Source organism: Carassius auratus, chromosome 10, assembly GCF_003368295.1.
Source record: "Carassius auratus strain Wakin chromosome 10, ASM336829v1, whole genome shotgun sequence".
NCBI classification, from domain to species: domain Eukaryota; kingdom Metazoa; phylum Chordata; class Actinopteri; order Cypriniformes; family Cyprinidae; genus Carassius; species Carassius auratus.
In genome coordinates this window covers 4955444-4972173 of record NC_039252.1, presented here as the reverse complement: position 1 = coordinate 4972173, position 16730 = coordinate 4955444, and the positions used below count along the sequence as shown (strand labels likewise).

At 37.9% G+C, this 16730-nt stretch overlaps 1 protein-coding gene across 1 annotated transcript in view; it reads left to right on the top strand.

Moving 5' to 3' along the window:
- The window catches only part of cwc27 (CWC27 spliceosome associated cyclophilin), a 40179-nt gene extending 27703 nt beyond the window's left edge, over nucleotides 1-12476 (top strand). Inside the window, exons 12-14 of the mRNA XM_026273314.1 lie at nucleotides 5870-5979; nucleotides 6902-7014; nucleotides 11963-12476. Of these exons, the coding sequence (XP_026129099.1) occupies nucleotides 5870-5979; nucleotides 6902-7014; nucleotides 11963-12125 (386 nt within the window). The 3' untranslated portion in view covers nucleotides 12126-12476. The remainder of the gene's footprint in view (nucleotides 1-5869; nucleotides 5980-6901; nucleotides 7015-11962) is intronic.
- Nucleotides 12477-16730: the final 4254 nt, after the last annotated feature.

The window sequence follows — 16730 nt, the reverse complement described above, 5'->3', positions numbered from 1 at the left end:
GATGTGAAATTGGATAAGTCCACTAAAATACAGTAAAACTTTAATACTGTGAAATATTATCACAATTTAAAATAACTTTTCTGTTTGAATGTATTTTAAAATGTAATGTATTTCTGTGATGAACTTACTTACTCCAGTCTTCAGTGTCACATGATCTTCAGAAATCATTCTAATATGATGATTTGCTGCTGGTTTATCAATTATTATTAATACTCATTTATAAATAATGATTCTTATAATTATCACATAAGTAGCACAACCGTTTTCAACATTGATAATAAGAAGAAATGTGTCTTGAGCAGCAAATCAGCATATTAGAAAGACTTCTGAAGAATGAAGTAATGGAGTAATTTAATTTAAATATTTTAATTATTAATGATTTTTAACTTATTTATTTAATTTATTAAAATAGACAGTTCTATTTTACTCTATTTTTGATTAAATATAAATGCAGCCTTAGTGAGAATGAGAGACCTCTTTCTCACACACAAAAAATTAATTAAACTGATTTATTTCAAAGTTTTGACTGGTTTTGTGTGTTTGTACAAAAATACAGCATCCAATTATACACAAGTTTCGACAGAAGAATGAATGTATGTGGTTTTATAAAACTGTAAACTTCCCATTTCTCATTTTTAATGCTCTAAGATTCACTGCTATTGTTAATGTCTCATAATCATCGCTGACGTTAATTTTTTTTTTTTTAAGAACTATTGAGAGCCAAAGTCTGACTCCAGAAATACAAAGGTTGAGAACTGCTGCTTTCATGGGTAATTATTTTTGGTAGCCTACATTTTTAAAGGGGTCATATGATGTTTTTTTTTTAAAGATCATAATTTTGTGTATTTTTTTTAACAGAATATGTTGCCATGCTTAAATGTAAAAAAACAAAAACATTATTTTTCAAATACTGTACATTATTGTAAGTCCTCTATGCCCCGTCTCTCTCAAACGCATCATTTGTACAAAGTCCCTCCTTCTGACAAGCACAGTCTGCTCTGATTGGCCAACTGACCCAGTGCATTGTTATTGGCTGATCACCACAAGCACTTGTCGGAAATGTAACATCCTTTCCATAAATGTGAGGGTCATGTTTCAAAATAAATGTAAAGACAGTTAATAATGTCCTTAATTTTACCACAAGTTCAAGCCGAAAGACACCGTGATGAAACTTGTGTGTGTTTGCAGAACACAAGCCACGGACGTTTAAGACAGCTGACTCCACTGGTGACCCTCTCTCTCTCTCTCTCTCTCTCTCTCTCTCTCTCTCTCTCGCTCTCTCTCTCGCTCTCTCTCTCTCTCTCTCTCTCTCTCTCTCTCTCTCTCTCTCTCTCTCACACACACACACTCACACACGGAAACGCAAAACTCCGTAATTGAATTAAAAAAAAAACACTTCCAGTCGCTGATTCAGAAGCGTCAGATTGTCATAGCAAAGTCAGAATGACCTCCTCTCCCAGGTTCACAAAACGGTCGTCCACTAAATGCAATTACTGAAACCGCTCCTTCTTTCTTTGCATGAACATTTTGGCGGCATTACGCAAATATTTCCACATACTGACATAGACATGTGGGGGCGTGCTTGAATGAGCCGTTTTAGGGGAGGCATGGCAGAGTTTTAACTTTTATAAAGAATATCTCTTTGGATGTGAGACTTTAGACCTTGCAACAGATCTTCTTCATGCACCAAGAGCTTTTAACACTCCAAAGAGAAAGGAAAAATTGAAATCACATCATATGACCCCTTTAAGATGATTGCGATCCTACACATAAGTAATGGTGTTGTCTTGAACACCAGAGTAACTGTGCTCCTTCTGATTAAGATCAGATCTTTAACATTGAATTACACAGTGTAACAGTCAGCAGACGCTCAGGTCTTCCTGTGCTGAAGACGCCGGCGCTGACTGATAGCCCCCAATTACTGTAGCTTCAAAATGCCTTGAATTCACCCCTTCGATCTTGACCAGCAAAAGGGAAATAATCCACCTCCCAAATGACGAGGTGTTTGTCGTCCCCATCAACCCCCTGTTGCCGGTTGCATGATTTGTAGCTCTTTTTGTCCCGAGTGACAGGAGAGGGATGGAATGTTGTTAGAATAGCCGTCAAACTCAAAGACAGTACTTAGCAACACCAGCTGGAGTCGATGGAGTGTGCTGCTGTTGTAGGCCCTAAGGGTGCCATCATTCAGCAGGCCTGCGAGTCGCACTCTGCATCTGGGCCCGAGCGCGAGCGTTCAGCAGGCCGAGTGGAAGGCATCACTTTTTGCTCACATAAATCACATAGAAAAGGGTTGTTACCAGACTTTTCAGAAAGGTGATTTCAATCACAACTCTGAATTTGTGGCATTCATGCGTTGAATGCCTGTGTAAATGAGTAATTGCATGGTTTGAGTGGCTAATGACAGCCATTCTCTTCAAATAACCTGTTTCACTCTAACTTTAGTTACTCAATTAAGTTCCACTCTACCTGAACATTACACCTCGGGTTAGTCCAGCCCAGAAATGCTTTCAACTAAAGGACGAGATGTTTGCCTGTCAGGCATATTAATGGGATCCAGTGCAACACGTGTTTATGTTCTTGTGTCCTGATAAAGTGGTTCTCGCTTAAAGTCATACGATACATCAGTCAAACTAACAATAACTTTTGTAAACGACCAATCTAATGATTATTAGAATAATCATTCAACTGTATTGGTACTTAATGCTATAATTATTCAACTGCTTTACAGTAATTTTAAATTTTAAAACTGAATTTAATTACCATCACTGCAATTTAATGTTCTTTTCTTTTCTTTTTTTCCTCCACCCTCCATCTCTTTGATTGGGCCGGATAGTAAAAATATATTTTAAATTTAAATTTATATTTTAAAAAACTGTTACAAAAACAGTGTTCAAAAAAGTTAAAGGGCAGTAGTATTTTTTATTTTTTTTTACGTTTTGAAAGTCACTTAATTTTAACATGGTTGCATTTATGCAATTAAAATGTTTTTACAATTCAAAATACATGTTTGTTTTTATTTTGAATTTTCACACGATCCTTTAGAAATCATTCTAATATTCTGTTTTCTTCTCAAGAAAACGTGTATAATTATTGTCAATGCTGAAAACAGTTTTTTCAAAATTTTGTGGAAACTGATATTTTTTAATAACAGTATTTATTCGAATACAAATATTTTGTAACATTAAATACTGCTGCTTTTGATTACTTTAATGCATACTTTGCTGAATAACTTTTTTTTTTTTTTTTCAGAAAAAATCTGACCCCAACATTTTCAACGATAGTTGATGAATATTACATATCATATCATATCACATCAGAGTCCTTTAAAGAAACGTTAAAACTGTTGCAGCAATATTTATTTCTGATTTATTGCCATGCATACACTGCATATACAAACTGCTCAAAGAATGTAAAAGTTCTTGTACTTTGTTTTAATACATGTTTATTTCAGTCCTATCAAAGCTGTATCTTTCACTGTCTGGACAGCGGCCATGATAAACATGCTTTCAGCTCGTATTGGCAGCCCTTGTTTTATAGATTTGAAATGATGTCGAGTGTTCGGTTTTCTACACAGTCAATGTGTTTTAATAGTCTTTGGCTCATTACTTTCTTTCTGTCTTTCTAGTTTTCTATTAGCTCATGCCACAGACTAAACATTTTCAAACACACTCGGTGGCTCTCAGACGAACGCATGGCACGCTCTCTCGGTTGCTGAAAAACAAATTTCCAGCCTCTCTCCAGTGCGGTTTTCATAAATACGAAGAATAAACAAGTGTTCCATTTGTGAGGGGGAAAAAGATTTTTCGTTACATGACGGCGCTAACGTGAAATAAATCACCCAGATGTTGGAGGCTCCGTCTGATGTAGTTTGTTCCCCTTGAGCTTGTTGTGGAGAAAGCATTCAGTCATAGTTGCCGTTAGGGCAGGTGCAGTCGAAAGAGTCTCTGTACCCGCCGGGCGATCTGTGACGTCTGAGCTGGGGAATTTGCAGTGGCACATTAATGCCTGTAGACACCAGTGTCAACAGTCCAGCCTTGATGTTATTGACTTTTCCAATTCCTGCAATTCTGGCATGGGATTTGTAGAATACACTTTATTTTTAGGCACCTTTCTAATTGGTGCATATGATTAGGAGGCAATTTTATTTGACTATTATATCGTCTTGCAGGATTCAGGGTTTTCTAATGTAAGCATTTGTAGTAGGAAACTCATTTCATTGGATAATACTGTGCCTTAGCATTGTCTGTACATCACACAATGAGCTGTTGTCCAAAGTTTGTTGTCATTTGTTTAAACATTGTAAGAGTTTAAACATTCCAGCCCCACTCCAGTCTTTTTTTAATTGTGTGTTTTCTTAAACCAGACAGGACAAGTCTAATATGTAGTAAACCATTCACATTTTCAGCTACAATTTTGTGAATTTTTTTTTATATTTAAAATAAAACTAAATATCTAGCCTAGCATTTTACATGAATACATGTACAGTAGTTTACACCTGGATAATTTTGCTTTGATATATTGATTTTACCTGCCATGTAGAAAATGGATTTAACATCTAATAAAATGCAGTACCGGGAAAATGCATAAATATTTTCTGAATATTTATTATTGAATATTTATAAAATATTCACACTGAAAATGCACTAGTATTATTTGTATACTCTCGCAATAGCAACTAAACTTTTTTTATTTTAAGTTTTGTAAAATAATGAAAAGGAATAGTGTGTGCTTTCTGCATTCTCAGTCTCCACAAATATCATCAAGAAACGATTCACAAAAAAATTCACGAAAAGACATGAGAAATATATCTAAAGAAAGCTGGAAGTGTCTATTTTTAAATGAAATAAGTCATGTCGATCTCTCTCTCCCTCTCTCTCTCTCTCTCTCTCTCTCCCTCTCTATCTATATACAGTATATATATATAAGCTTTATATAAATTCTGGATGAATTGCATTTAAAACCGTTATAAAAAGCTGTGAGCATGCATTTTATATTAATGCATAAAGTTGCAACACTGCATGACACCTGTAAACTAATTGGCCAAGGAATTATATTATTTAGTAAAGAATGGTTTATTCTTATTATTTTCATGAATGTAACTATTTATTGAACTTTGTCCAAAACCCTGTTTACTGTGGTTAAATCACTGTAAGGCACAGTATTTGTTTACTGTCATCTTTCTGGTTTACGTTTCACTTGGAGATGAAAAATCTCTTGGCTTTGGAAAGCGTGTTGTGCACGCTTATGCTGCAAAATGCCATCAAATAAAGCTGTTATAATATGATATTATATGACAGAAATGGTATATTTCATTACTGTGTTCATTTCTCATTCTCTTGTGCCCGCCTTATTTTGTAGTGTTTGCTGTGAATGTCTTGAATGATGAGAGAGCCTCAGTGTTACGTAAACACATTTTGATGTGTTTCCCATTTAATATGTTTAATCCTTTTAGTATATATGTCTGTATATCACATGTGTTTCCTTATAATTTGAATAAAATCCATTTCTTTGTAGCGCAGAAAGTCGTTCAGACTGCAAAAGTCATAAATTTTGGCCTTTGCACTGATGAGGGTCTTAGGACCTAAATTTTGGCATTGGCGATGTGATTATTCTTGGAAGGAAGTGGCCCACAGGAGCTGTCATCATCTTCTAAGTTTATAGCAGTATAAACTTTATGTATTTCATAGTTATGTTCATATGATAGTAATAACTTCTGCTATGGAATTCGGCTATTTTTCTTTTCATGTAAATTTTTTCAAACGAGTCACACTACTATATATATAAAATACAAGAAAATAGACAGATTGATCCCTGAAGGGAAGTTAATTTCTCTTATCTAGTTTGTAATCGCTCTTGTTTTCTCTCAAAGGTGACAGTAAGCCAACCAGTGAGGCGGTGACAGAGTACCTGGAGAGCAGGAAGAAGTATGAAGACATGAGGAAGCAGAAACTGAAGAAAGGTTCTGGCCGAGAGGCTCAGGTAAGTCATGGCTTCAAGAAACACTACGATTTTCTTCAATCTTATAATGGTAAAAAAATAGATTTGGAAAGTTCTGGCTTATTTCAGCTTGAAATAAAAGACAAGTTTCTTCTCAATGGAACCGTTTACCTAAGAATGAGATTCTCCCAAGTGTCAAGAATTCACAGTCGACATGTCATAAATATTGCCATTAACACAAAGACGCAAACAGCGATAATGTGTTTGTTTGTTTTTAAATGACATGAACTTTAGCTCTATGTAGTACATTTTACATTTCCTTCACTTGTTTTCACTATTACATACAAAAGTATATAATAAAGAACAAGAAGTGCTATTTAAACCAGTCCCTTTTTACTAAAAGATCCCACCATACTGTGTTCAACCGTTGAGAGTTTTGCTTGTGGGCTATCATTCAGAATTTGCAAGTTATTTGTTCATGCGGTCTACCACAGAGTCTGACCACAGGCTGTAAGTCAATTATCTGTTGTAAGGTCAATTGAATTATTCATAGCAAAGATTTGACTCAAGAATAAATCAAATGTCTCTACTTCAACATGCAGTGAATGACAGTCCGTTTCATACAGTGAACATCAGTGGAGTCCCAAACAACACTGGACCTTATTTACTTTTATTGTTTGGACACACTTAAGATTTATTTGAAATATCTTCCATTGAACCCAACACAAAATGTAGTGCCTTACAGATGAATCATGAAGATTCAAAGTTCAATATAATGTAGATAAATATAAATCTTTTACACTACTCAAACTTATATCATCACAAAAAAGATTTATTTCGATCACTCGACCTTCCTATTGAATAGGAGAATGGAAGTCACTACAGGTTTGGAATGAAATGAATGAAAAAAACAAAAAAAAAACAGCCGAAAATCAAAATAACACACTTTCTCTTGCCTCTAAAGACACTCGCCCTTTTGGAACGCTTCAAATCCAAACTATCATCTGCGATTTCGGAGTCTCCTAGTGTTCCAGAGGAAGACGTCGAGGAACTTGGCGAGGATGACGATAAGGGCTGGTGAGTTGCTTTTACACTTCTCCATTCCTACAGAGGTTTAATGCACTAATGGACTTGCAGTTGTCTGTGATCAAATGCATTCTCAGTAACTCGCGCCTCATTGGTTGTCCCAATGCACAGCTACCGTTTCGCATTAAGGTAGCCGAGCTATTTATTTGGACTAACATAGCGAAACGTTCCTACCTCTCTCCACATCAGGCACAGCTGCTTGCCTTAAGTGTGCCTGAGCCACCTCGCTCTCCAGCCAAGTAATGCGCTTGGCCCTGCAGCGCGCTGACACCATTAGAACAGTATGCAGTGTTTGTTTTTGCTGCGCTGCAATAGCCACTTGTGGAGAAGTAGTTTTCTCAGCTGACTTAACTGAGTAAATAACTGCTTCAGCAGACGGAGTGCCCAGATGGAACGTGTCTCACCCACCGAACGCCAGACAGGGCACGTCAACCTGCAGTCAGACGCGTGCTGTCTTTTAACAGACGCTCATTACGGGTGCCAGCAGAACCAGCACCCGGTGATAAACCATTGTTGGAATTTTCCATAACACCAGCATATGCTTTCGATAGAGGCGTGCTGGTGTCCATACCAGGCTTTTTAATCAGCATAACCAGTGGCAATCACTTTGAAGACCAGGTTTTGGATCCAGGATCCAGCTTGACCACCATCAAACCAGCACTAACTGACTGCATTGCTAGCAGTCACCCGTGTCTCCTCAAATCCACAGCTTTGAAAATGAAATACTTCTTTCTGTTGTCAGATATGTCCTAGTTTGACTTCTGCAGCCATTGTAAATCAATAGAGAAGAGTGGGGTGTATCGCACACCTTAATTGAGGAAACACTGTGCAATATTTTTTTTAAATGCAACTGTATATTTAGAAGAAAAGCTTCCATAGCATCCAGCTGACTGTGGCATGACAGCTAAAATTTATTTTGTCATTAAAAACTTTTCCAGTGCCCAAAATATATAGGACGTGTGAAATATTTAGTGTCTAAATCGTGTAATTTTTTGCCATGAATTATTAAAACATTTTTCCAAAATGGTGCCTGTGCCAGTGACTATGATATATAATATATATGTAGCAAATAAAATGCAAAAATTTGCAATCATGTTCAGAAAATAATAAAACTAGTCTTTAAGAATGGAATTATTGATTTTTTTTTCTTATTTATGTTCAGATTTTTATTTAAATGATCAATAATTTTCATTTTTCTCAGCTTTATCCCTTTATATGTTTACCCCTAACATAGCAAGTTGTACACCTTTTTTTATTAAAAAGTTATACTTTTAGATCAGTTATCAACACTTACTTATAATTTCAGTTGGTGGCAGGTCAGGTAAAAAGTGGCATATCTTACCCCATTCTTCCCTACGGATCGTTTTCACAATATCACTCACTACTAGACATTGTGTTGGACATTGTTTACGTCATGAGCTGTAACAACTGCCTCGTCTGTCTGCGTGTCACTGGAGACATTCCAGTCCAACAGCGTACTACGAGATTATGAAGACAGAAAAGAAATAATTACCATGTCACAGCGCTGCTAGATCACTAAATCACACACACCACTCACTGAGCAAATATTAAGTCTGTTCGGTTTTATTTTTGCTCTCTGTTAAATATGAAGACTAAACACAGCTTAGATTTTCTTTTTGGCATCCTCTACATTTTACATCTTTTTTTCAGTCCTGATCTGATGGGACCGTTTCCATGTCGGGCCGAGGGTGTTATTGACAGCTGAGTTCTTTGGCCAGGATAACATTTATGATGCCGCGAAATGAATCAGGCTCCAGGGAGCATCAATCTTAATGCTGCATGCGAGGCACAAAGTTATGGCCCTGATTGTGCGCTTAAGTACACAAATAGAATATCAATTAGAAATGTTTCAGTTTGATTCTGTTTTCTCCATAATCTTCCTAGCACATGTGATGAAGATGCATGCGTTTGTAAGTACGGCCTCTGAGATGGCGGTAGGTACTTAAAAACTGATTTTGCTCATCCACATTTATGGCTTTCAGTTTGAAAGATGTGTTTTTCTATTTAATGAACGCTCAACTTGATTGGACATTACTGTGATTCATAGATACACTTTATATCTAAAGCCCTGCCATGACCAGTGCATCACACGGCACTTCTAGTTTTTCCGAGGATTACGGGAAGCAGACTGGTAAATCATTCAGTTTTTTCGGTCTCGGTTAAAACGTATAGCCTCAGCGGTTTGCTTTTTTGGGTCCCGTACTAAGGTATACCCTATTTATTGATACAGTTCATTGAAAACCCAGGGTAGTTTTCCGTTGGAAGCGTTTGAAGTGACTCTGTGGGTTGGATGTGTGTAGCACGTTTATGCTTAACCGTTTGGTAGACGTCCGCGGCAGTCGATTCGCACTGTCGCAGGGAAACCGTAAATCATAATCAAACGTAAAGAATGCGGTCGGGCACATGCGTCTGCGGAGAGTAATGTCTTTACACTTGATGAATTATCAGTCTTAATGGTGTGCGAATCCGTGCTGGAACGGTGACGTGCTTAGGATAAAGCGAAGATCTGTCAGACCGTCGTCCTCCCTCTTCACGCCGCAAGCCGCCGCAGGGAAATGAATGGACATGGCGTGATTTTCTCTCGTACTCTCTTTTCATCAAAGACCTTGAGTCTTTATCTAAATATATGCACTCAGATGCTCCAACAAATACCACATGTGAGCGCAAAAGGGGGGCGCCGTCTGAGCCCGTGTTTCCTATCAGTTACTTTGTCTTCAGAATGAACTGTCATTGCTGTCTAAGGACCCCCACGACGCTGGGACGTTTTAGGTCTGACTCCAGAGAGGAGGAGGGACGGGAGGCCCCTTGGTGCTAGAAAAACAGCAGTGGGAAGTCTGTACCACTTTCTGAACGCCTGTTGCACCCCACGAACGGAACATGGGTTACAACAGGTCAGACACTGGAAGTCAAGTCTGGGCCAGATTGTAAACTATTCCATCTGTGTCTGCGTCTACAAAAACCCCTTTTCGCCCAGGCCTCCGCTCCTGCTTCCCCCTCTTTTGCAAAAGCGAAAGAAAAATAAATTCAGGAAGAGGCTTCCGAGGGCCTCGGCATCATGGCGGGAGCCCCTCCCTGATAAGAGCCCCCAATCAAACGGTGAGATTTTTGCGCGAGCCATAACTCTAGGCGAGGAGTTCGACGGGCTGTCATCACCGAGACTGCTAGACAAATTATCAGAGCCGGCTGCTTTACACGACGGGAGTCCTGCGGGTCTGCCAGAGTATAGCCATGACATTCTAGATGAGCTGTCACATCTCCTACGGACTTCAAATGGATGCAAGCGTGCACACACACACACACACACACACACTTAAAAATGGGCTCGCACGCACTCGCAGACTTTTAATGCGTCTCTTTGGCTGAATCCAGGGGTTCTGCGATGGCTCAAAAATAGCAGCGTGGTGGATTACTTACCAACCAGAGTGCTCATAATTTTAGAGAGCAGGCCGCTTCCATTCTTCGGTTCCTTCATGCATTCATCTTGACTCGGACAACCGGCTCAATTTAAAAATCTTCCTTCAGCTCCTACAGTTACTTTCTGACACACTTCTGCGAAACCACCAAAACTTGCACCGTATTGAATGACAGCTGGGAGCCGTTGAGTTATTGAAACGTCCCGTTACGTCTTGTTCTTTCAAAGCAGCCCTGGGCTTTGGAGGCGAGTGCATTTACTATGATACCTGCACCGCAGATCTGGATTTGTGAAGGATGGAGTCCTTCCAGAAATTCTGACCTTCACCAGAATAGCTCCAACAGGTGTGGAATGTCAGTTCTTTTAGCATCTCTCTTTGGTTTAGATGAGACCCCAGAGAGCCATCTGGCCGTGTCCGTGATGTATAACAATGACCTGTTTCACCCTTCCTGACGTTTCTTTGAGGTTCTCTCCATGTCTTGATTCAGACAGTTCCTCTGTAGCCATCATCTCAGTATGAAATGTAGGTCAACAGAGCAGAGGTGAGATGTGTGGATATGCACCTCATCCTAGGCTTACTCCAAAAACAACGCCCTAAATATGACCTCAGACAGAATGAAAATCCATTCATCATTTACTCACGTCGTTCCAAACTTGTATCGCAAAAGAAGATATTTTGAAGAACACGTATGGTTAGTTAATGGAGAGCAGAGCAACATTGGAGCCCATTAACTGTGATTGTAAACATGGATGGGTTTGGAACAACATTCGAGTCATTTCTCTTTAAATATCTCAGCGTAGACATCTGAAATCATAGAAGATGTAAGTAGAACCACTCCGATATGACAGAACTGTATTTCTGTGTCCTGTTGGCGTGGTGTAAACAGTGTCTTGGATTGGGCTGCAGTCTTCTAGAGTCCTCAGGATGCTACTTTAGCCAGCTGTGAGCTCTTCTTAATGATGCTGGCACTAAGGAATGCTCCGTGGAATGTAATTCTGCCTGCCAATCACCTGCAGTGCTGCCGTGAGGAGAGAGCGAGAGAGCATTTCTGAAGAAATGCAATGTAAATGAGTCTCTGTGCTGTATTATTGAGACTTCCTTACATGGAGCATCGTTATAAAAGCTTAAGCTGAAGATCAAATCGCAAATTTTTCATGCAAATTATGTAATGAGACATGCAGTCAGTTAATCGGTTAAAAGGCAATTGCATGTGTGCATGCACCAAACTGGATAAGTGTGTGTGTGTGTATGTATGTATATATATTGATTGCACCTATCACAGTAGGAATAAATGACAGATTTTTCATTTTTGGAAGAGTTATTTCTTTAAACATGCTTTGAAACAGGCTTTTTGTGGACTCATCATAGTCGGAAGTCTGCTCGGACTCGATCTGTTCCACTGGGAAATTCCCAGCACTTGTAACACTGATTTTGATGATTTAGTGGCCCGTGAGCTGTGCTTTGCTGTTCTTTTGAACTGCACTCTGTTTCCCCCTGTGATTTAGGATGGCCCATGTTCTGCAGTTTGATGAACAAACCAGAAAGGTAAAAGATGCCAACATGCAGGACGAAGACACGTTCGAGATCTATGATCCACGCAACCCCGTCAACAAGAGGAGACGAGAGGAGAGCAAAAAACTCCTGAAAGAGAAGAAGGCCAAGAGGTGAGACTGTCCGTCTGGAGTGACTCCTACCATTAGAAATGGTACAACATAAGGCGGATAAGCATTTCTAGCTGAGAAGAATTGAATTAACTGTAAGTGGGGAGATATCTGCAGACTCTTTCTTGAAAAGACATTCATTTCTGTCTACAGATTTTGAGAATGCTTATGATGATGGCAAACATTTATTGTTTTTAACCCATAGATGTAAGAAAAATGCCGCCATCTTGTTCTTTTGGTGATTATTATTTTTTTTGCATCTTTATGCCAAACAAACCTCTTCATGAACCGGTTTAATCATTCTCTTGAAGTGAAAGTGTATGTTTTCGTCACGGTAATAAAATGTATTATTTCTGCATTGTTGCATTGTTGTTCACTTTGTGACCTAACTAATAAACTGATTAAATTCACTGTACACAGACCAAATAATCCTAAAACTGACATCAGTAATAGTAACATAACTGAAGCAAATACAGATAGAGGGCTAGGTGGCCATTACTTGACATAAAACTATATGGTGTGAAAATACATGCATTGATCCAAACTGTAACAAAATTCAATGGATCAATTATATGATTTAATAATTGATCGTGATTAGAAAAATTAGCCATAATTACAGTAATGATAGCAAATATGTTGCAGAAGCCATGCATGCTCTCAGACACAGAATGTGCAAGACTGCGGAAATGCACACTTTAAATGAAGAAAGTTGAGTTGGTATTTTCAAAATTGTTTTGTTATAAATTTGTTAGCAGCCCCAATTGTGCTTTAATGCGCCTTTACTTGATTGTGTTTATTATGTGTTATATGCCATTAAGCGTTTAATAGCTAAACATTTCCGCCCCTTCTGAATGACATTTATCATTAAATTATTGTTTCTGTATATTTTCATGACACTCATAATTTGCGCAAATGAAGTAACATTTGCTTTGTCCTTTTTAAAATACATATTATTAATTGAATTGGTTCAATAATAATAATTTCAATGCAATGGCAGCATCTCACAACTATACTTCGTATGGTACATCGTAAAAGAGAAGCCGTGAAAATGTGCGAGAGCTGGATCCACTCCACATCTGCCCTGAATTGAGCGAGTCCGGACCTCTAGAGTTCAACCTGTCCATTAAATAACAGCAGTAATGCAAGACACACATGTCCATCGTGAAGTAAACCAGAGTCACGCTTGACTCATCCTGCAGCCGTACGTCAAAAAAAATAGAGTCTGAATCATAGTTTGCACAGCCATTTTTAATTTCCCCAACCAAAACCATCCCATTTGTTTAAAACTGTGGCAAGATAATAAACAGTGCCTATCGTTTTTCCTATCGGTCTCAAATTTTGTTACCAAAGAGCAGAGTCCATTGGTGCTCCTGATGATGCCGGCTGACTGTGGTTTGGTCTGAATGATCTACCACGAGTGCGCGACCAGCAGCGCAGTTTGGCCAGCGTGCAACCTTTTACTGCTCCTCTGGGATCACGCTTAAATTTTCATATGGAACAGGAAGGAGAGTTAATGTTACACCATAAGAGCCGCGTGGCCAAAGCCGCTGCAAATTTAAACCAGGTGGGACGCACCAAAGCCAGTGCAGCTACTAGCGCTCTGACTCGCTCGACTGTGCCTCTGTCACACCGAGACTTTTATAAATCCACCGGGTCTGCGATTTCAACACATCATTACACCACGCAAGCGTTCAGGGCAGTTCCTAAACATAACCAGGACTGGTCTGATGATATATGGTGGATCAATGGAAGGAGAGTTGCTGTCTGTAATAATAATAATAACAATAATTGAGAATGAGAATAAAAAAAAAAAAAAAATCAGTTCAAAAGATAAGAAATTATGTAATGTTGTCAATAAGTATTATATAGTCAAACAAATTAATCATACTACTGAATAAGCAAAATCTTTATAATTGTTTAACATATTACACTGAAAAAAGGCTTTGAAATATTTTCATATAATTGCAAAGAAAGTAGAAAGACTGTGGTATTTTCTCAAACAACATACTCTAGTAATCTGTGTTTTATTTACAGCTTCAAAAAATAATTATATTCCACATATTTAATGTGTGGTTATTAAATGTTTGTGCTCTGTGCAATTTTCATTTATTTCTTGTGTTGACAGTTGAAACCACGATTGTGGATAAAACGTAAAATTTATCTTAGTTATTTTATGTAAAATGTTATTTTATTCAGAGCCCTGCACATAAAATGGGAGGAAAAAAAAGATGTTGTGATCACAAATTAGTAATTCGTTTACATAACATAGTTCATTAAATCGTTGCCACGTTTGATTCATTTATTTCCTTGTTTTCGGTAAATCTTGGCTATGCTACTAATATGTTCTCTCTTTTTAATCCAGTTCAGTTGTGGCCACAATAATAAAGATAATAGTCATCATTCATCATCATCAATAGATTTTAAGATTGTTTTACAAATATTTCATTATTTTATTTGCATATATTAATAAAAAAAAAAAGAAAAAATGATTTGTTGTGTTGGTTCTGAGACTGGCTCTTGGTCATGCATTTGATTTAATATTTGAATTAATTTTATTTAATATTTGTCATAATTTTCTAAGTGCTACAGTAATTCACATCAGCTCTTTTGCAGGTGACTGAAGAACCCAGAAGTCACACAACTGAGCAGTACTAAAAGAAATGCCATGTATAGTCTAGTTTTACACACAGAATTTTAGTTTGTCGCAGATTAACATGGGATAAAGGCAACAGCGTTTTAATTTTGCACACACACAAATGCATTTCATGGGCATGGGGCTAGAACGAAAGCTGGCAAGAAGCACTGTGTGGTATAGGTTAGGGCTGCACAATTAATCGAATTTCTAATCACAATTACAATTATGGATGCAACATAACATGGACTTTAAGGTGAGACAAGACAAAACATTGTGACACTGAAAACACTTAACATTCTTGTCACTGGCCAAGATACCAAATACCCATCATTACTGCAGGTCACATGACTGTGTGGCAGTAATGTCATTATCTTGCTCACTATCTGTCTCTGCCCTTGTGAATGAGCACTATAAATAGATCACTTAATCAATTTTCCCCAGTCCAGAACAAGATGAATCCTCACTGCCTTTAGACCCTGTAGAAGCCAAGATCTTCCCGTTCTTTCGCCTTTTTTTCCTTGGCGTCTCTGCTGCAGGAAAAGGACTTGTCTTATCTTCTTACACCTTTGGTTTCAATTGAAACTTTTGATGCAGTTATTTCAGGCACCCTGCTTATTTTCTCACTGATAACATAGTGGGGTTTGGGAAATGGGATTGTGTCCTAATATTGTTTTGGTGACTTAATCTGTTGGAAATGTTGAGTATCTTTATTATTGCTGGGTAAAAAAGAAAAAAAGGGTCCTCAAACTAATCATTATTTTTAAATAACTGGAAATACCTTATTTGTGTTACAATGCAAGGTATATCAATCTTATTCATTTTGTTAAAAAAATTTAATATATATCAAATTTGCCATTGTACTAATTTATTGTATAGACTGTTTTTCTTAACAACTAGGGTACATCAATCTTATATCTTACATCTTTTCATAAAACTTTTATGTTTAATATAAGCTAGTCTTGTCTTTGTAGAATTGCAGATGTGTGTTTTTTCATTGAGTAATATTGAATCAACCTAAAAAATTAATTTTTGTTTTAAGAATAGGAAATACCTAACGTTAAAGATCAAAATAAGTGCTACAGATGTGAGAATGCTGAGTTAAACACGCTCACTCGTTCTCTGCTGTCTCTTATGTCTGTTGAAACGGTTGTTCATTTTTAATTTGGGTACGACACAGACATGTTACAGGTAATAATTTAATCAGAAAATCATGGCACACAAATCAACATCCAGTCCAAAGTGGCTCCAGGGTGAAGCGGAAGAGACAAATTGTTGAATAAAATAGATGCGCACATTAAGTATTCTATAAAATTTTGGTTGGGATCCTTGCTGTCTATGGAGGGTCAGAGAGCTCACGGGATGCATCAAAAATATCTTAAAGGTCCCGTTATTTGCGCTTTTTTGAAGCTTTGATTGTGTTTACAGTGTACAATATAATGTGTTCATGTTTCGCATGTAAAAAAAAACAGTATTTTACACACAATTCACCTATCTGTATACCGCTGTTTTCACTGTCATAAAAACGGGCTGATGACTTCCTTGTTCTATGAAGCCTCTCCTTCAGAAATACATAATGAGTTCTGATTGGGCCAGCGGTTCCTGTGTTGTGATTCGACACCAGCTGAGCGCGCGCTGCCCTCCTGGAAACATGCGATTGGGCTAGAACGCACGTGCTGGAGATGTATTTTTAATCACAGGAGCGTTTTTACTGACGAGATGCGCATGAAAATCGCATTCGTTTTTTTGCACAGTCCTAACATCTAGTTAACAAAACTAAACAGCGTTGCACCAACTTAAATAATAAAATACACTTACCGGTTGTGGTCCATAAACAACACCTTCTCCAGACAAAGAGGGAACTGCTCCATCTTTCAAGAATAATCTTTGTGTCCCTGGGAAGCCCATACAAAGATGATTGGACTCCAAGATGAAAATAACAGCGTTTGAACGACATGGCAAACAAAAACGCAGCTCTTC